The sequence below is a fragment of the Oreochromis aureus genome, linkage group 16 (assembly GCF_013358895.1).
Source record: "Oreochromis aureus strain Israel breed Guangdong linkage group 16, ZZ_aureus, whole genome shotgun sequence".
Lineage (NCBI taxonomy): Eukaryota > Metazoa > Chordata > Actinopteri > Cichliformes > Cichlidae > Oreochromis > Oreochromis aureus.
The window spans coordinates 32,553,080-32,574,311 of record NC_052957.1 but is presented as its reverse complement, the minus strand read 5'-3'; the positions used below and the strand labels follow the sequence as shown (position 1 = coordinate 32,574,311).

General features: G+C 42.9%; 1 protein-coding gene across 2 annotated transcripts; it reads left to right on the top strand.

The window, feature by feature from the left end:
* The first annotated feature begins 983 nt into the window (after positions 1-983).
* sf3b1 (splicing factor 3b, subunit 1) lies at positions 984-18,394 on the top strand. Of its 2 annotated transcripts, XM_031748224.2 has the most exons (24): positions 984-1,073; positions 2,483-2,655; positions 2,863-2,964; positions 3,089-3,203; positions 6,501-6,580; positions 9,178-9,363; positions 9,460-9,922; positions 10,016-10,128; positions 10,224-10,421; positions 10,513-10,614; positions 11,164-11,343; positions 11,443-11,529; positions 11,879-12,149; positions 12,436-12,581; positions 12,838-12,984; positions 13,956-14,081; positions 14,552-14,773; positions 14,878-15,060; positions 15,145-15,256; positions 15,775-15,895; positions 15,973-16,104; positions 16,227-16,499; positions 16,647-16,863; positions 17,791-18,394. In XM_031748224.2, the coding sequence occupies exons 1-24, from the start codon at positions 1,046-1,048 to the stop codon at positions 17,947-17,949; spliced, it is 3,936 nt and encodes a 1,311-aa protein (XP_031604084.1). In that variant the 5' UTR covers positions 984-1,045; the 3' UTR covers positions 17,950-18,394. The 2 variants fall into 2 exon arrangements, with proteins under 2 accessions (XP_031604084.1, XP_031604085.1); XM_031748225.2 differs by lacking the exons at positions 984-1,073; positions 2,483-2,655; positions 2,863-2,964; positions 3,089-3,203 and adding an exon at positions 3,438-6,155 and having other exon boundaries at positions 17,791-17,949.
* The last annotated feature ends 2,838 nt before the right edge of the window (positions 18,395-21,232 follow it).

The window sequence follows — 21,232 nt, the reverse complement described above, 5'->3', positions numbered from 1 at the left end:
CATGTGTCATTCATACAAGCACTTTTTTCTGTGCTTTCCAACATTCACACAGAGTCATACTTCCATGCATCTGAGAGCAACTCTGTGTTCAGTATCTTGCCTAAGGATATTTGCCATGTAGCCAGGGATCTAACTACTAGCCTTTGTGGATGATCTGTTATACCTCGTGAGCTACAGCCACCCCTGCAGTGTTTCAGATATAGGTCCTCTAGCCAATAGGAGCACAAGAAAATCTAAGAAATAACACCTGGGCATTTATGAGAAAGGGACATAAACTATAATAACAGGTGTTTTGTACAGACATTTGGGGAAGAAACTTTACCAACCATAGATCTCTTTCAAAGAAGCCAGTTTCACATGAAATAAAAGGTAAACACAGATATTAGTAATGCGAGAGGTTAAAAGCCTTGACTTGAAGTTAAGGTTGTGAACCAGGTGTTAGAAAAGCCTTATGTTTAGCTACTGCTGCATGCCAGAATAGCCCCTGTGAAAAACAAGTCTTCAAAACAACAAAACCTGTCTTATTATCCTTTTCACTTCTGTTTGTGGCATGCATAGTGAAATTACAGGCTTTTTGGTATACGTTTTTACAAAGCAGCCCAGTTACAGGCTTTAATGTACTCCAGGAGACAAAGAAGGAGCTGTGCAAGGAGATATTACTGATTTCTGTCAGGCGACATTCTCCATTTCAATTGATAAAAGTCTGTCATTAAAGATCAGAGTGCTGCTTCTAGCAGAAACATCTGGGAAATCTGAATAAAATAAGATGAGAAAGGTCAATTGGAGGGCTGCGTCAATTGAGATTTTTTAATGGGGTTTTAGGCTAGTGGACATTATACATCATACATGGACGGAAAGTCACATACTAATTGCTTCACTGTATCTACAACTTTTATAAGTATGTCAATACACTACGTCTAATACTAATCCTACTACTAGCAATATAACTACTGAGCGATTGAAAACTGGTCTGAGAACAGCTGGAAAGACACGGAACTCTGAATTAAGTCACATCCGGTTTCAGTCTCGAACAACCGCCACCAAAATGGCGAAGATCGCCAAAACGCACGAAGGTAAATTACTGCTAAAACTACCATAAATATGTTCTGTTTTACCACGTATTTTGCTTTATGGTGTCAGTAAATATTGCGGTAAATTTTCTGGTATTTCTGTTGACGGTAATGCTCCTGTTTATTTGCGAAATAGGCGATAAGCACCAGGCCTCATACGACGCAACGCGGAGCTTTAGATAATGGCGCTGGTGGTTACCGCTTAGCTTTCTTGTTAGCTGGAATGGACTATTTTTCTCAGCTTATTGCACACTTGCATGCAATAGTGGGCGCCATTTGGGCTTTTTGTCTTGGTCAGATACGCCTTTAAGCTAGTATAACTTGTTGTTGTTACTGTGTAATCCAAGGTGATGGTAATTCTTTAATGTCTCAGTGATTCTCGTGGCTAACCGAGTTAGCATTAGCAACCTCTAACAAGCGTTTACCATGCCTACAGCAATTGGTGTCCGGCAGCAGACTCTGATATTAGCTTCATAATCGATGTTTAGCAGGAATATTGAAGGAAATGACCGAGGGCGTTTTCTGTAGCAAGTATTGGAAATCGTTAACCCTTTTCTGTAAAATATTCTAATGCACTGTTTGGACATGACTTTGAGAGTTACGTGACCCAGTTTTTGTTTGTGAAAGCAGTAATTATGATGTAAGTAACGTTTATTTTTAAAGCGCTTTTCACAGGCGTGCATTCATAAAGCCCTGTACTGCAAAATAGAATAAAAATAAATACATAAGTTTAACGCAACCTCACAGTAAAGTAAATAAACTTTACAAACCTAATTGTAGTGCAGGACTGTTCCAGTGTCTTGGTACCACAGATCATGTTTACATCAAAAACTACAGTCACATACGGTGATATTAACAGGCAGAGTGTAAGGAAGTATTTGAGCTTGATTTAAGGCGTGAAAGCGCAAATAAAGGCCCGTTTGCTAGTCTTTGCCAATCAGTCCAATTCTCTGTGTGGGGTTAAAGCATTTTTTAACGAGTAAATCTCTTTGAGAGCATCGTTTGCAAGTACAATACCCCATCTGTTTTTTCTCCTTGCTAAGAAACGCTGAAGATCCTCCTAATTAAATGTACAAAAAATTCCACGATGAAGAGCTAAAGGCTTTTTTCTTCTTCTTTTTTCCTTTTATGAAGCATTCCTTTGTTTCCCTGTGCCAAGGGATGAACTAAATAGGGGGGAAAAAAAGGAAAAATATATGGGCATGTTATCAAATTTTACAGTACGCTCTATCACACTGGTTTTACACCCTTATCCAGCACAAACTGAAGTCATGCCTCAGATAAATTTCAGTAAATATAATATTTATAGATTAATCAATTCCATTCACCACTGCTGATACCGGGGTGTATGTCAGTCATCCATGCTTACCTATACAGGTAGTTTTTCACCATGTTTCCTTGTGTCCCTACAGATATCGAGGCCCAGATCCTGGAGATCCAGGGGATGAAGGCCTCCCTGCTGGAGGATGGAGAGCAGGGAGTGGGCCTGATCTCCACTGGCGTTTTTGACCCAGAGATCTATGAAGGCAGCGACAGTCGCTTTGCAGGATACGTTACTTCCATTGCTGCCAATGAGCAAGAGGAGGCAAGTATTTATTTATTTATTTTTTCCTTTTCCAAATCAAACACAGCTTCTTCCGAGAATGCTGTTTTGTGAGCCACAGGTTGTCCTTTGTCAGTTTTGTAAGGAGCTTGACTGCTCCCCTCTGCTTGTTTTGGGGATTTGAGCTAGGAGAACCATGCCAGTTTGGCAAGATTTGAATAGACTCATTTATTCTCTTTCTTACCTCAGGATGATGAAGATGATACGTCAACAAGCTTGTTGGGACAAAAGAAGCCAGGGTACCACGCGCCGGTGGCAATACTTAATGCCATTCCTCAGTCAGATGAACAGGTATGTTCATTCACTGTTTGGGCTAAATTCCAGTTAAAACAGGGATCTAATTTTAATGAAAAAACAGGCTTGTACAAAATCCTATTTTACTAATCATCGCATGTTTTGTGCTTAATCTTTGCAGTACGACCCATTTGCAGAGCATCGTCCACAGAAGATTGCAGAGCGGGAGGATGAATACAAGGCTCGGCGCAGACAGATGATCATCTCTCCTGAGCGTCTCGACCCCTTTGCAGATGGTAAATTTTGCTCTTTTGTGACCTTTTTACATCTTCCCAAGTTCCTTGCCTCCTCCCCCTTCTTTCTTTTTGTTTTCTTTGTTTTCTGTTTTTACACCAATAGTTTTTACTGTTCAACCCTTCGACCACAATGCAATAGCTTGCCTCCCAGACTCAATGCCTTCCCTGTGGTCAATCCTTTCCTCCATGTACATTTTGTGTCGCTGTTTTTCTCCCACTATTAATTTCCAACTGTTTCCAACAAATGTCAGTGTGGGCTCACAATTCATTTCCATAATTGCAGTTTGGGACAGTGTTGTTGGGATTTTAATTTGGTGCATGCATTAAAGGTAATATAGGGTTACCATGCTTTTCAGGGGGAGAGGTGGTTAGGTGTTTATTGCCTAACAAACATGGGTCGCAGATGGGTTGTGTGTGAGTCGAAGGGTTAACAACCCAATGTGATTTATGATGGGAAAGTGCAGTGTCCGCTTGTCACAGAAGTTGAGGATGAAGGTTAGCTCATTTAGCTGCCCATGTCCTGTGCTTTACCACACTGGGCACAGCTTTATAGGTGAATATAAAATATATAAGAGGAATATCATTAATATGCTCTGGTGGTAGTTGAACCAGAAGCATAATTTTAGTTCATAAATCTCTCAAGTTTCTCTGTTATCTGGATGCAGTAACATGACTTGTCAAAGTGCAAATTGTCTTGGGCTTCAGCGTAAAGCGCTGCCTTACAAGTAGGGCTGTCCCGAATATCATATTTTTGAGCTACAGCAGTTCAGAGTTGATCAAACTTTGTGTTTTTCAGATTTTCCGAGTGTGATGTTAAACATAATCGGTCAGAAATTTGAGTGAAGCGTAGTACAGCAAGAGCATTCATATTTATCCTCCTAAGACCTGAACTCTTTCATGGCATGTATTTTTAATTTCTCTTTGCTATTTGGGCTGATTGGGACCTGATGAATGTAAAAACAAAGAATTATGTGGATTTTTTTTTTTTTTTTTAAACCTGATTTTTGTTTCTGAGAAAAATTAGATCCATATATGAGCACATTCGCTTTAAACTTCGATAGAACAGTGGCAGTATAGTCCTTGTAAGTGTATATCAGGCTCTTGTAGAGCAAAATTTTGTATTTTGGTCTAGACAACCCAAAATGTGATGTCCACATATGTGGACGCCAGGAGGCTAAAAATGTTAAGTGGTATGAATTTGAAATGGTTAAGTAGACTGAGCATGATCATCACTGCTGTGAGTGAGAGGGATGTCAGGCAGATGAGCTGAGATGGTACAGTTTTCCCCACATAATAAACATCCAGTGATTGTCTTGAGGAAGGAAGCATGGAGAATCGGCTTATTTTACCCTTCTGCTGTAAAAGACTCATGGGGTATTGTTGTCACCCTACTGGGTGGGCGGGCGGGCAGTGTGGGCACCACGAAGTTTCTGATTGCAATAACCTGAGGATGAGGTGACATAGGATTTGTAAATTTATACCAAAGGTGCATCTACCAGGTGGATGAGAGGTAGCACTGGGAGCTGCCAGTATTTTTATTACTGTGGCAAAGTTGGACAAAATCACCACACGCATGTAAGGATAATGGCTGTGCTGGGATTGTGGCAGTATGTAAAAGGGTCATTGTAATAAAGTCAGAAGTTTAGGCTCCGTGGGTGCAGCTACCACAGGACAGCAAGGTGCTTTGTCATAGAGCAGTACTGTCCGTTGACTTTCTGCATGTTGTGGCAGGGCTACAAAGTTGCTTATTTATAACGGTGAGGTGAGATGATCATCGTTGCCGTGTAGATTATTGTCACATTCTTATAATTCCATGTTGGTAAACTGAACACACACACACACTTCATACATTTCCAAATAGTGGAATATTCGGGTACAGCCCTAATGACAAGTTATTCTCTCCAATGTGGCCAGCTTTCCTACACATTTTCCTCATCTTTTAGGCTGAGCCTGTGTAGCTTATCATGACCACTAGTGCTCGGACTAAAAACCAGAAACTGTAGCTTTCCATATTTATTGCATCTTCACTTCCCCTGACACTGTGAGCTTAAATGGCCTGAATGTCTCAGGTTTGGTCTAGGTATATTCAGCCTGCATGTAGAGAGAGCTCTTTGTGCAAAGTTGTTGTTTCAGTAGAGTTTTATTTTACAACTCTCTCTGTAAAATAGAAATATGTTATCAAGAAAATTGTGTACCAAAATACCACAGGCCCATACTAACTGTCCTTAATTTCTCTCCTACAGCAGTACTGCTTTGCCAGTCCTGTACTGCACTCTGTTAAGGGTGCAGCAACTCATCCTGTGTAGGTTATGGGGAACACTGAGAACGGTGCACTTGTCAGTTTGGTCAGGGTCCATTGGCTGCTTGTTTTGGTGGGAGGCTGTGAGGGGAATCAGATGCAACCCAGCTACAACAAACCTCAGCACTCCCAGCAGCCTCTTTTGAATTTGGCTTATCGGATTCCAACAAGTTGACATAAAATATTCCCGTAATGGAAGCAGACTGCCCAAATATTTGATTACATAAATTTACCTTTGTCCCAAAAAGGAAGTCAAGATCTTGATGTATGATGTTTAAATAAGGAGTCCATGTGACTCTGGTATTATCAATATTTTTCTCATATCTAGTATTGAATGCAAACACTCACATTTGATTTTACTGTGCTAATGTCCTTCTTAGGCATAGCCTCAAAGTCTTGACTTCATATTTATCTGCTACTGTAAATACCTGGGAAACTGGACCACAAAATATCATGGGATTTTTTTCTAGATTGTGCTAATACCCCAAGAAGATGCTTTATTTTTTGCCTTAAATCAATGCATCACAATGGTATACTGTTGTGTGTGAGTTCAAACCCTTTTCCAAAGTGTTACTAATGGTAAAGAGAAATTTTCTAGGCTTCTTTTCTGCCGGTTGAAGTCTGACTGCAGATGGACCCTTGGCACTGAAAGTGTACGTATTCTGAAGAGCACAGCCCAGGACCCCTGCATCAGTGATGGCTATACTTCTTAATCCACTTAAAGAAAACACCACAACCTCAGCTCTTCTTTCTATGTATCTTCTTGTTTTTCATTAGAATGCTATGACTGTATGTAAGAAAGCCAAATGTACATTTGTATGTAATTTATTAGGACTGTCAGTCAGCTGTTTATCAGAGCAGGAACATAAGTTAAACTGTTGGTAACAAGAGTCAGGGTTAGCTGGCTGTGTTTGTGCTTGCTGTGTTTGGAATAACTCGGGTTTGTGGAGCGCACGCTGATGAGTATCCTATGTTCTTGTTCATGCTCTTTCGCGCAGGGGGCAAAACACCGGATCCCAAGCTGCAGGTTAGGTCATATGTGGACGTCATGTTGGAGCAGAACCTGTCCAAAGAGGAGGTAAGATGCAGTTTATCTACACATTATCATCAGATATCAGAAATGGTCAGATGACAGTCCTTTAAGGCTAATTTAAACCTAAATGAGAAACCGCAAACCAAAACTGAACCTGGAAAAATAAACACTCCTTGTAAATCCTTCTTTCCTGCTTGATGTGTTTATATGGTTGGCAAACCAACACAGTGTCTGTGTAGAAATGTCAGATCACTGCCACAAAGATGATCTGGTATAGTGAGAACTCATCTCCACTGTTGTAAACTGCACTTGCAGTGGTCCCTTTTCTTCTCTTGAAGCGCTTCTTCCATTAATACCTACTCTGATCTGATTGGCTTGACTCGCTTTTTCAGTATAATCGAGTACCACTTAATGTGTGTGGGGTTGTTATAGCAACGTGGCTGTACGTCCCATGATGTCATTTGTATGCGAAATAAACACCACAACAAGGGTGGACGTCAAAACGACGGCATACCTGCTGCTCGGTCTGTGGCTTTTCTTCAGACTCATCAGCAGGGACTGCGGTGTTGTTTCTGTGCAGCCGATTCCCTCGTTCCTGGATTTCAAAAATGGCAAGTTTTCGAGAAGGAGATGCTCTCATGACTCATCGAGTGATGCCACTGCAGCGTGACAACGCCACATTTTAGTACCTGCTCGGATCACTTGGACACCCTGCCAAGCAGCTACTAAAAAATGGTACCAGGCACTCTGGCCTAATTGAAAACTGTGGCAAACCGTGACGAGTCGATCCGAGTAGGAACTAATGGAAAAGGGGCTATAACTGCAACCTGCAACAGATGGAGGACTTCATTTACTGCTACCCTCAAACTCAGTATGGCTGCAGAACAAGGAGTACTGTTACCAGCTGAAGTTCAGTGAATCCAAAGTTAATCCACAGAATGTGAGACTCCCTGATGGAGAAGGTGCTTATGTCGCCAAGTTATTAGTCAAAAAGTAATTGACAAATAAAATATTTTCAGTGGAGAAACATGGAAATGAAATTATTTCATCGTTAATTTTAACAAAGTGTGTGCCATTTATATCCACACACATCTGCACATGCAAACAACACCGCAGCACAAATCAAATCAAGCTTTTTGAGACTTGCTGTCATCTGTCTGAAATAATCAGTGTTCAGTGGAGTTGAGCTCTTGGGTGTGAGGCTGTAACAGGATTCATAGAAATTTCATCATTATCAAATGAGTTCTTTAAGCCTTTATGCCCTTGGCTGAACTGTCGACCTGTTTCTGTTTTAGATAAAATGAACAGACATAGTCACCAAATATCTTTACTAGGGCTGGGCCATATCATACCGTTCACAGTAATACTGGTGTAATTTTGGGCAACGATAGGAAAATGAAATATCGCGATAGAATATGGGTAAAACGCGCATGTGCAGTGCCTTTGTTTACATACGCACATGGCAGCGACGCAGAATGAGAAGAGTGAAAGCGGATCGTTGAATGAAACAGATGAACAAGAATTGGTTTGTAAAAATGCTGCAACTTCAGTGGTGTGGAACTGGTTTAGCTTTCGTCCGTCAGATACACAACAAAGCACTATTTTTGGTAGAGCATGCTAGCGGGCCGTCGTTATTACCGTGTTGTTTGGAAAATACGGCACACTTAAAATCAATCCTTTGATTTTTCTGAAAATCGACAGTGTCCCTTATAATCCCGCGTGCCTTATGTATGAATTCTGGTTGTGTTTACTGACCTCGAAACGATTTTATGTGGTACACGGTGCTCGAAAATCTGTCAGATGTACGACTTTGGTAAGCTACGAAGCCGCACCGCTTGATGGATTGTCAGAGCATTGCGGCTACCGTAGTCAGGAGCCTCGCGGAGTGATACGTACTGTGCTTCAACATAATAAATAAATAAATGGCCTATATTTATATAGCGCTTTATTAGTCCCTAAGGACCCCTAAGCGCTTTACACGTCCAGTCATCCACCACCCATTCATACACTGGTGATGGCAAGCTACATTGTAGCCGCAGCCACCCTGGGGCGCACTGACAGAGGCGAGGCTGCCGGACACTGGCGCCACCGAGCCCTCTGACCACCACCAGTAGGCAACGGGTGAAGTGTCTTGCCCAAGCACACAACGACCGAGACTGTCCAAGCTGGGGCTCGAACCGGCAACCTTCCGATTACAAGGCGAACTCCCAGCTCTTGAGCCACGATCGCCCCCCGTAATATTACCGTATTGTGTGTGTATAACCTCTTTAAGTTTTGTGGATATTCTACATGGTTATGCTGAGGATATGTCGGCCAGTTTCCACTGGAAATGCCTTTTGGTTAAACTGTCAGCAAGGAATTTGCACTGTTACATTTTTATATAACTTTAATGCACATAAAAAAAACAGCTGCTTGTTTAAGTGAAAATACATTGATGGTGTTTTTTGCACTAATAAAGTTGTGGAGTTGTAAAGTATTTTGTCTAGTGTCAATTATATCGTCAGTTATATCGTTATCGCAAATTTTCAAATGTATATCGTGATAAATATTTTTGGTCATATCGCCCTGCTCTAATCTTTACACAGTCTTTCATTGCCATGAACTCTGTATTTATCCTGACATTTGTGCATCTGTTCATGTAGAGAGAGATTCGTCAGCAGCTGGCAGAGAAGGCCAAATCAGGGGACCTGAAAGCTGTCAATGGGTCTGCTGCTGCCCAAGCTGTCCCTAAACGTAAGCGTCGCTGGGACCAGACAGCTGACCAAACCCCCTCCAATGCTACACCCAAAAAGATGTCCAGCTGGGACCAAGCTGATGCCAGTGCTGAAGTAAGCATAAAAAATATCACACTAGATTACTCGATAAGAAAAAAATTATCTGCCTTGCATATCATTTTTCTGACTGATGTTTCTGGTCCCTTGCAGACTCCTGGACATACCCCTGCGCACACACCTTCAAACAGCCGATGGGATGAAACCCCCGGTCGCCCTAAAGGCAGTGAAACCCCAGGGGCCACTCCTAGTTCCCGAATGTGGGACCCGACTCCTAGCCACACACCTGCCGGTGCTGCCACACCAGGCAGAGACACGCCTGGCCATGCCACACCTGGTCACGGGGGAGCCACAGGAAGCGTTCGCAAAAATCGCTGGGATGAGACCCCAAAGACTGAGAGGGAGACCCCAGGACATGGGAGCGGCTGGGCTGAGACCCCAAGAACAGATAGAGGAGAAGAGTCAGTGGGCGAAACTCCGACTCCAGGAGCCAGTAAGAGGAAGTCTCGGTGGGATGAAACCCCTGCCAGCCAGATGGGCTCCTCAACACCACTTTTTACCCCAGGAAAAACTCCCATAGGCACACCAGCTATGGAATTGCAAACCCCAACTACAGGTAAACAGGCTTACTCTTTGTTTTTTATTATTATTATTATTATTAGTCTTTCTTCTACTTGATTACAAACAATTAATCTTCTGTTTTCTTCAGCACACATGACTCCAGAGCAGCTGCAGGCATGGAGGTGGGAGAGAGAAATTGATGAGAGGAACCGACCTCTAACAGACGAGGAGCTGGATGCCATGTTCCCAGAGGGATACAAGGTCCACGTCTATTTGATGCATTTCATTTTCCAGCAACAAGCATTAGTGAAGGTCATTTATTAGACTGCAGTACTGACAGGTGTTTTTCTCCACAGGTGTTGCCTCCTCCTGCAGGCTACGTGCCTATCCGCACCCCGGCCCGTAAACTGGCAGCCACGCCCACACCCATTGGAGGCATGACGGGCTTCCATATGCAGGCAGAGGATCGCACCACAAAACAGATGAACGACCAACCCTCAGGAAATCTCCCTTTCCTCAAACCAGATGACATCCAGTACTTTGACAAACTGCTGGTGAGCATCAGCAGGGATAAAGTAATGGCACAGTCAGTGTGAACCAGGTGTTTGTTGTGTCTGAGGTTCATGGTTTTTGTCTTGGTGCTAGGTGGAGGTGGATGAGTCCACTCTGAGCCCCGAAGAACAGAAAGAAAGGAAGATTATGAAGCTGCTGCTGAAGATTAAAAATGGAACTCCTCCCATGAGAAAGGTTGGTTTTTAATACTTTGATTAATTATTCTTGCTTGTGGCCAAACTTGAGCTTTGGAACAGCATTAATCTTTCCAGTTACAAGATCAACACCCAGCACCGAGGCTGTTTGTGGCTACAGGGTGAATATTTGCTCGCTACACAACGTCCTCTCTGAGGAGCTGCTGCTTACAGCAGAGGTCACAGTGTAGACCTTCATGCCCTGCTGTGAGCTGCACACAGAAACCACCTGGTCTCATCTTACCATGACAAGTACCAGGTTCCTCTAGAGTTTCAATCACTGTTCACAGAGGAAAAAACCCCAAGCTGACAGCCCCTCTCAAATCTGACTTTTAAAAGTTATGCTGACTTTGCCCCAAAATAAGATTTTAAAAAGCTTTCTTGTCTGCAAGTTATAAGTCTGTCACCATCTTGGTAGAGTGCTCATACAGGTTTTGTTTCAGGTTTCTTTGAGTATGAAGTCTCTCCTATGTTGTTTAGTAACAGATTTGCCAATTATACTTCAGAATTTGACCGTTATCTGACTGGCTGACCTTCTCTTTGCTCTTAGGCTGCTCTGCGTCAGATCACAGATAAGGCTCGCGAATTCGGAGCAGGTCCCCTGTTCAACCAGATCCTGCCACTGCTCATGTCCCCCACCCTGGAGGATCAGGAGCGCCATCTTTTGGTTAAAGTCATTGACCGCATTCTCTACAAACTGGATGACCTGGTCCGACCATATGTTCACAAGGTGGGCTCAGTGTGAACGATCATCTGTGACAGCTCAGTTTAAATGGTCAGTGGTTTCTCAGTGTCTTTGACAATCTAACTGTCCTTTTTCTGCATGCAGATCCTGGTGGTTATTGAGCCGCTGCTCATCGATGAAGACTATTATGCCAGAGTGGAAGGCAGAGAGATCATCTCTAACTTGGCAAAGGTAACATGGAGCACTTTATTCTTTTTGTCTTTTTATCCCATAAACTATATGAACTGTGCGAACCATTCTCGCCTGTTCAGCCAGTCAGTGGTCAGATCAGGGCTAGTCGTTCGCTAGATTAATACCAGCATGAGAGCTAGCAGACGTGACTTTTATGCCTCGTCTGTTCTCAACCTGCACCCGCTGGTTACAATCCGCCATCATTAGCTGTTTCAGCTGTTATGTTTATGTTCTGTCACCATGTCTGCTCAGCATATCTCTGATCTGTAGCAGCATTTAAACTTGGCTCGAGACATGTTTGTGTGGCTAAATGATTGAAAGCTTGCTGTCTTTCCTCTGTGTGTCTCAGGCTGCTGGTTTAGCTACTATGATCTCCACGATGCGACCTGATATTGACAACATGGACGAGTACGTCAGAAACACCACAGCCCGAGCCTTTGCTGTTGTAGCCTCCGCCCTCGGGATCCCCTCTCTCCTCCCTTTCCTCAAAGCTGTGTGCAAAAGCAAGAAGTCCTGGCAGGCTCGGCACACAGGCATCAAGATTGTGCAGCAGATCGCCATCCTCATGGGCTGCGCCATTCTGCCTCACCTTCGCAGTTTGGTTGAGATTATTGAACATGGTAAGTGAACTTAAATTGTTTGTAGCACCTTTCTCAGGCAATGTTAAATAGTACAGAGTCCAAAGCACTGCCATCCACAGGCTTATTATGTGGATGAGTAAGTTCTCAGTTTGTGAATTTGAACAGAATGCAGGTGTACACCTTTAACTATTCTAACTAGTAAATGCAAAGCTGCTAATTTGCACCATTTTTCATTCACATGAGATGTTTTGTTTTGAGTATACGTGGTTCGTTGTTGTTGTTAAAATGCATTGGAGCTCTGACCATCGACTATTCAATTCTGCAGGGCTTGTGGACGAGCAGCAGAAGGTGAGGACCATCAGTGCCCTGGCTATAGCTGCCCTGGCTGAAGCTGCCACACCATACGGTATCGAGTCCTTTGACTCGGTGCTGAAGCCACTGTGGAAAGGCATCAGGCAACACAGAGGAAAGGTGAGCAGGAAATTTGGAAAAAGCATTCACAGCATTCAGTGCAAGATCAACACCCAGCACTAAGCCTGCCTGTGGCTGCAGTGTGAATATTTGCTTGCTATAGAGTCTCCTCAAAGGAGCTGCTGCTGTCAGCAGAGGTCTAATGACAGACCATTAATATGCTGCTGGGAGCGTCGGACATTACCAGTTATTGTGAAGGGAAAATATGTGAAAGATGTCTGCGATTGTGTCTTACGTTGTCCCCTTTGGTCACCAGGGTCTGGCTGCTTTCCTCAAAGCTATTGGTTACCTCATCCCACTGATGGATGCTGAGTATGCAAACTACTACACCAGAGAGGTGATGCTGATCCTCATCAGAGAGTTTCAGTCCCCTGATGAGGAGATGAAAAAGATTGTGCTCAAGGTAAGGAGACTAAGGCTACGTTCACACTGCAGGCGAAAGCGCATCAAATCCGATTTTTTTGACCCTATGCGACCCATATCCGATCATGGTATGACAGTGTGAACGGCACGAATCCGATCTGGGTCACTTTCGTATGTGGTACTGAATCCGATACATATCCGATGTTTTAGAAAGCGACTGCTGTTTGAATGGTCATGTCGCATTAAATCCGTCTTTTACGTCACTGACACAAGACAGACGCCAATTATCAGCGCCGGAGAAGACATCGCGAACGCTTCCTGGCCATCCAGTGTAGATGTTAGTGAAACTGTTGGGAAGACAACATGAACATTTTATTTGTACTGTATAATCTGCAGATTCTGACAGAAATCTGCAACTATCCTTTGAAGCACCGCTCCTCTAAAACAGCAATAAGGATCATTATTAGGTTATCTACATTATTATGTAAATTATATCTACATTATTATGTAAATAACAAAATAACTTAAAGCAAAAATTGGGAAACGTAAAGTCCGAAGTCTTTATATTAAGGGCCATCAGTCAAACAATACTGTTTGCTCTGGGTCTAAACAGAGCGTGTTGTGTGTGACGTCTTCTTTTGCGCATGCGGGCCGCTTTGAGCGTTCACACTAGAGCGCGTTTGCTGTCGCATTTTATTTGTAGTGTGAACAAGCAGACAAAAAAATCGGATTTGATCAAAAAATCGGAATTGAGCATTAAGACCTGCAGTGTGAACGTAGCCTAACTGTGAGGAAGCACCTCCATTCTGTCAACTAACTTCCTGTAAGTCGTTCTCACCTCTTCAGCCACATAGTTGATGAACGTTGTTTGCTACATGAGCACCAGGATTGCCAGAGCAGCTGCTAACATGTCCCCTCTGCTCTCTTTCTGCACCCGTTGGTTACGTTAACGTATCTTTGTGGATGTCACAAGAAACTCATCAGTTTTCCTTCTTATGTCTTGTCTAATAGGTGGTGAAGCAGTGCTGTGGCACAGATGGTGTTGAGGCCAACTACATCAAGACTGAAATCCTGCCCCCCTTCTTCAAGCATTTCTGGCAGCACAGGATGGCTCTGGACAGACGCAACTACAGACAGGTTAGCGAAACATATTCTTTAGCTTAAAATATATTTGAAAATCTAATATTGTCAAAATATCTTAGAAAAGGAAACGTGTGGTTGGCTCTTTTATTTTATTTCTTTTTCTAAAACTGCTGATCTTAGCCAGTTTGTGGGTTTTTTGTTGTTTGTTTCTGTTTTGTGTTTTGGATGTATGAGATGAGGAATGTAACCTGTGTTAAGTGGAGTTGGTTATTTCCTGTAACCAATTAACAACTTCATAATCAGGACTTTCCTGTAATTGCTTCAGCCGACTCTGTTGTCTGCCTCTGTCATGTGACTCTACCAGTGGAAAATAATGGTGTGCACAAAATGGACCAACAGATCTGATCACGAGAGAACTCAAATAGACATTTAGGCTATAATCTAGTTGGCAGTTAAACACACCGTGTCCTTAGAGTTGTCTGAAGCTTTGCACACTCGTCTCAAGTTATTATCTCTTTGTACAGCTGGTGGACACCACAGTGGAGTTGGCTAACAAAGTGGGAGCAGCAGAGATCATCTCACGTATCGTTGATGACCTGAAAGACGAGGCAGAACAGTACAGGAAGATGGTGATGGAGACCATTGAAAAAATCATGGGCAACTTGGGCGCAGCTGACATCGACCACAAGCTGGAGGAGCAGCTGATCGACGGTATTCTGTATGCCTTCCAGGAGCAGACGACAGAGGTGAGAGGGAGTTACAGAGAAGTGTTTGTGCTTTTTTTTTTTTTTTTTTTTCACAATATTTTGTTTCTTGTTTTGTTTCATACTCCATGCTCTTTGGTCTGCAGGATTCTGTCATGCTGAATGGTTTCGGTACAGTGGTGAATGCCCTTGGGAAGCGTGTGAAACCCTACCTGCCACAGATCTGCGGTACGGTACTGTGGCGTCTCAACAACAAGTCGGCCAAGGTCCGTCAGCAAGCTGCTGACCTGATCTCCCGCACAGCCGTGGTCATGAAGACCTGCCAGGAGGTACATTCAGCCTATATAGCATCCGAGACAAAAATTTAACAAAGTCCACACGCTGACCTCTTCTGCTTAACCCTGTCTCTGCAGGAGAAGCTGATGGGTCATTTGGGGGTGGTGCTGTACGAGTATCTGGGAGAGGAGTACCCCGAGGTGCTGGGCAGCATCCTTGGAGCGCTGAAGGCCATTGTGAACGTTATTGGTATGTAACCTTCACCGATCATAGGCGTATTTTATTGATAGGATGTAAATAAACGTCTTCACATTTGGTCTCATCTTGGTTCCTGAACTTCAGTTGTTAGTTTTGACTGCTTCCGTCTTCCTTTTGGAGCCAAAAGTGATCATCATTACACAAGAAGGTGGAGTGCTAAGCTATCAGCTAACACTAGCAAGCAGCATTCATAAAGTGGACAGCTGTCTCACACAGATGCACATACCTGCTAATTTGTATAAGAAAACTCGCCACAACTGAAACGGAGCTGAAGGCCTAGCAGGCAGCTGTCAGTTAAAGTTGCCACCTTCCTAATTCTTGTATCTCGGTGGATGAGTTATAAAAAAAATTAAAGAAATTATTTGTAGAGCCCCAAATCGTTTTGTACTAGGCTTTGGTACATAGTTTGACTGTCATTGAAGCTCGATAGCAATCAGTGCACCTTTGAGAGTTTGGTAGTAAAAATGTAGCAACAGCTACAGTAACAGTAACATCTGACCTCATTTTAGGCATGCACAAGATGACCCCACCAATCAAAGACCTGCTTCCTCGTTTGACTCCCATCCTGAAGAACAGACATGAGAAAGTCCAGGAGAACTGCATCGACCTGGTGGGCAGGATCGCCGACAGGTCAGTGGTGACAAGCCTCAACCTCAAGGTTCGTGGATGTGATCGTGTCCTTTTCTAACTTTTATGTGTATTTTTAGGGGTGCTGAGTATGTGTCTGCCAGGGAGTGGATGAGGATCTGTTTCGAGTTGCTGGAGTTGCTCAAGGCACACAAAAAGGCCATCCGCAGAGCCACCGTCAACACGTTTGGTTATATCGCCAAAGCCATCGGGTGAGTACCTTCTGTCACGTACACACCTTATACATGTAAGGTTTCACCTTCATTTTGTTTCGGCTTCTGTACACATTAAAGTCGATCTAAAATGTTTTTCTCTCTGACCGTCCTCCCTGCAGTCCTCATGATGTCTTGGCCACTCTGCTCAATAACCTTAAAGTCCAGGAGCGACAGAACAGGGTCTGCACGACCGTGGCCATCGCCATTGTTGCTGAGACCTGTTCGCCCTTCACGGTGCTGCCGGCCCTAATGAACGAATACCGCGTGCCTGAGCTCAACGTGCAAAACGGTGTACTGAAGTCCCTCTCCTTCCTGTTCGAGTACATTGGAGAGATGGGCAAAGACTACATCTATGCCGTCACGCCGCTGCTGGAGGATGCACTTATGGACAGGTATCAGCATGGTTTAATTTGACTGATTAGTTTTGATAAAAACTGTGGCAGGGGAAGTATTCATATCCTTTCAAAGTCTTTACCCACACGTGAGGCAGAGTGAATCCTGCACCTTAAGTGTTTCTGTGTTCTGCCCCCCCCCTGCAGAGACCTGGTCCATAGACAGACAGCCAGCGCTGTGGTCCAGCACATGTCCCTCGGTGTCTACGGTTTTGGCTGTGAGGACTCCCTCAACCACTTGTTGAACTACGTGTGGCCCAACGTATTTGAGACGTCACCTCACGTCATCCAGGCTGTGATGGGCGCTTTGGAGGGGCTGAGGGTCGCTCTCGGGCCCTGCCGCATGCTGCAGTACTGCTTACAGGTCAGGACCAGGAATTGAAATTATGAGAAAAAAAGATGTGTGTCAGGATTTTTGTCTGCACACTAGTGCTGTCAGCTAAAAGATTATTCATACAGAAAGGCAAACAGATTCAAACATGCACATGTTACAACTACAAGAGAGCTGACCAGGACAGGAAATGGAGTTACTCGTACAGCTGCATTTTAATATACAGATGTCTGCGGCGACTGCTTTTGTGATTTGGCGCTATATGAATAAAATTGAATTGAATTGAATGTCTCTTAAGAGCTACACAGTAAAGTTATAGAGGGAGGATATTTGATAGAGCTCTGCTGTATAAACATGGAGAAGTGTTCTTCTTTTACTCAGCACTAATCAGGACTCAAACGTCACAAAGCTTAGCTCCATAAAGACTTTTCCATGAAGCTGTTCAGCTTTCATACAGCAGTAACACTTCCACATATTTCTACAAACTACCAAAATGCAAAGTATTTTCCAATGTTGACAGAAGGTTGGAACCTTCTGTCAACATTGTAGATGCTGTTTACCTCGACCTCTTAATCTGATTTCACACCGTGTCTGTTACTACATGTGGCTAAATCATTTACTGGTTATACTCTGCTCATCACCTGCAGTATAGAGTGTGTGAAGTGTAAAGCAATGAGGGCTGCGTCTTGTATGCATGACAGGAGATTAGAGCTTCTTTAAGCCCTCAGCAGTGCTGGGATTTACAACTGTTCCAGTGGAAATCCAGCTTTGCTCTCTGTGCTGCTTTTCACGAGTGAATATTTAATTCTTTCTTTAGAGAGAGATAAACAGATACAGAGTCAGAAGCAGTTTTGACTAACTTCTGGTCACCTGGGGGTTAAAATGAGCCTAACTTGAAAAGTTTGAATCATTGTGTTTGTAGAAAGCGTAAACTCTAAAACTGTGTCTGGTGTTCTGCAGGGTCTGTTCCATCCAGCCAGGAAAGTGAGGGACGTCTACTGGAAGATCTACAACTCCATCTACATCGGCTCTCAGGACGCCCTGATTGCTCACTACCCACAGGTCTACAACGACGACAAAAATGTCTACGTCCGCTACGAGCTCGAATACACCTTGTAAATAAAAAAAAAAAAAAAAAAAAAAAATCCCCAAAAAAAAAAAAAAAAAAAAAAATCACACTCTCTCATACACATACAAACTTTTCTCCATCATTTATTTAGCAGCTGTGTTTGTCACATTCAGCTTCTCCTGTTCACTCTGAACTGGACATGAAAAGTAATCTTGTAGAGTCTGTATGTGTGGGGTTTTTGTTGTTGTTTCCCTTTTTTTTTTTTTTTTTTTTTTTAGTGTGTGCTGTAAGAAACAGCTGAAGTCAGACAAGCTATGATTTTTTTAAATGCAGAGTAGTCTTTACAATGTTTTAAATCTGGGTTTGTTTCTCTTTGTGTCTTGATAATTGATAGGACTCAGTACCAGCCACACCTTTTCCATGTTTCACACCACCTCTGTTCTTATTAGATCCATGCTTTATTTAACTGAATAAAATGTTTGTGTATAAAAATCAGTTTCTGCCTTTCAGTGAGATTTTTTTTTTTTCATGTATTTAATTGAAATGCAGAATATGGAGATGAATACAGACATGGTCAGCGATAAGCAGCAGTGGTAGTCTGACCATGTTTGACAGCATAACTGAGGTTTTGGTCCTGTCTCCAGATCATCAGTTCTCCATGTCAATTAGAACTTTGGACCGAGCACTCCTACCTGATGACCTGTCCCATCTTCCTTGCCTCTCAATTATATATCGTTAATAAAATCCATTAAAAATAAAAGAGTTGAAAATGCAACCTCCCTGCACACATGCATGAACACTCAGCCTCTCAGTTTAAAACACCTCCCCCTCCTTTTAGGTTCTCTATTCACTTCAGCTCACTGCTGCTACTCATCCAGACTGTTTGACCCAGATTCCTCCACAAAGAGTGAAGCTCTGCTGAGCTGAGGAGGATGCAATGAGTTCTTATCTGTGTTCACTGGAATTCATCTGTTCTGCTGTATTTTAGTTTGAATTTTATAATGTATCAAAAGCAAAACCTATTTTTTATAAGCAGCTTCGTATAAGAAATCTGCTCCCGTATCAGAAATGTGGTGTTTTAAAAGTCGAGTACTTGAGGAAATGTACTGGCAGATGCACCTTGAATCCAAAATGACTCAAATGTGTCCGTATCTAACATTTGTAGCAGCAAGTGGTTTGAAGAAAACGTCACATGCTCCCACAGAACAAAACTGTCTGCTGGACCGCAACTGCTCTGAGGTTAGTTTGTAAAACAGTATCTATTGGGTTGGGCTTTTTCTGTAGATTTCTTTTTTTAGTATTAAATTCCAAAACACTATATAAGATGTATATAACAAATGTAATGCTCACATTAAAGGTGTTTCAAATAATGAGGCCAGTGAAAATACAAGTAATCCTTGTGAGCCAAATTAAAGGCTTCAGACTGCTTTAAACACTCCGTTTCAGGCAGTGGTTTTCTACTCTTGCCTCTAGATCAGAGGTTCCCAAAGTGTGGGGCCCGCCCCCTAGGGGGGGCGCAGAGCCATTGCAGGGGGCGCGGTATGAAAAGAAAAAAAAAAAAGAGCGCTTGGACACTGTGGACAGGTTTTTGACGGGGCTCCCACACAAACGCAAAGCAGGAGATGAAGCATCGCCAAATATGTTTCCAAACCAACTTCCTTCCAAGCCAAAGACTAGAAAATATGGTGAAGCATATCTTCCCTTTGGCTTCACCTGCACAAGTGCCAAGGTAGGTCTCCCCTGCAGAATTAGTTTACCTGCGTCGGGAGCAGCGCTGTGCTCTCCAAATCACGGACAAGCAGTATCCAGCAATGTTGATTTTTAAAAACACTTCTTGTAATAACTAACTACTCCTGACATTTGTTAGTTATTACAAGAAAGAACTAAAATCAAAGCTAACATGATGTTAGCTCTTTATGCAGTAAAGTTACAGTGGGATACAAATAATATCAGGCTGATCCTGCCGTAATTTGTTCCCCCTGTTCAAATCACGGACAAACAGTATCTCACAGCTGTTTGTGTGTTTAAACCATTTTGCACAGAGAGACATTTTTGAAAAATGTATTGACAGCAATGTTGAATATTATTACACAGGAAAAAACAACTACACGTAAAATAATCACACCGTGAGGCCTCTGCCTTTCTAAATGGAGGGACAGTAACTGCGTGTGTGTATGTAAGCGTGTAAAACCTGCAGATAGTCAGATTAACAGTATTTTGTCTCTATCTGCCATTCTACAATTCATCTCATGTAAAACAACGTGGCGCACAGCGTGACGTGAAAAGAGGCACATACCTTTGTCGTTGCGTGTGAACTCTGTAATCCTCCACACGTAAACGCAAAAAGGAGTTTTAAATAATCTCCGTTTTCGGTGAATCGCAACGCCGTTTACGTGTTGACGAAAAGCCCAAACGCATAGAAACAGCTGAGTTTTCAAAAATACCCGTGTAGGTGTGGACGTAGCGTAAAAGAGTTAGTAGTATATTTTATTACTACCTGTAATTTATTGCCGTTTACTTGTATTTGCTTAATTGTTTACTAAATGTTTGAGGTGTGAAATAAACCGCAATGGAGTTTGTAAACAAAATATGGGTGTGTGTGTTTGGAGGATGTGTTTGTGCGGGGGGTTGGGGGCGCGAACATTTTTCTTGTAAAAGGGGGGGCCTGCAAAAAAAAGTTTGGGAACCACTGCTCTAGATGATGCCACTAAGTGTGGATGTCCCTCTTGTGGTAAATAGCCACACACATTACCACATGTCATTAAAACCAGGGGCTACAGCACCTAATCAGAACAGCTGCGTCAAGACCCAGGGTAAGATAAGAATGATTTTTATCTGTGGATCATGCAAAGCAACGCTACTGCAGAGCAGAGTAAAACAAGCAAAACTTCTGTTTGTTTTTAAGGAAAACATTGATGAGGTAAAGTAAGTGCCAACACGCTGGTAGCATGACTGAGTAAAAAGGAGCATCTTAGAGAGGCATCGTTTCTCAGAAGTAACAGTGGACAGATCTTCCCCAATGTGCAAAACACTGCCTATTAATTATGGAACAGTTTCACAGTGATGCTCCTCCTCCTCACATACAGTACAAAAGAGTCAGAGAATCTGGAGAAAACTCCCAATGGTCAAGCCATAAAATCAATATTGATGCCCGTGACCTCCAAGCACTCAGACGGCATGATCATGTTAAGGTCATCACTGCATGGACTCAGGAACACAGTTCACCATGCTGCGGAGGTTAAAGCTCTGTCATGCAAAGAAGCCAAATGTGAACATAATCCAGAAACACCTGCGTGAAAGCTTATTGAAAATCCTCTAAGGTAAAGCAGAACA

Coding starts and splice junctions, on each gene's coding strand:
- sf3b1 (XM_031748224.2), top strand. CDS start 1,046: ATGGCGAAGATCGCCAAAACGCACGAAG. Junction 9,364..9,459: donor AAGCTGATGCCAGTGCTGAA/GTAAGCATAAAA, acceptor GGTCCCTTGCAG/ACTCCTGGACATACCCCTGC. Junction 15,061..15,144: donor TCATGAAGACCTGCCAGGAG/GTACATTCAGCC, acceptor CTGTCTCTGCAG/GAGAAGCTGATGGGTCATTT.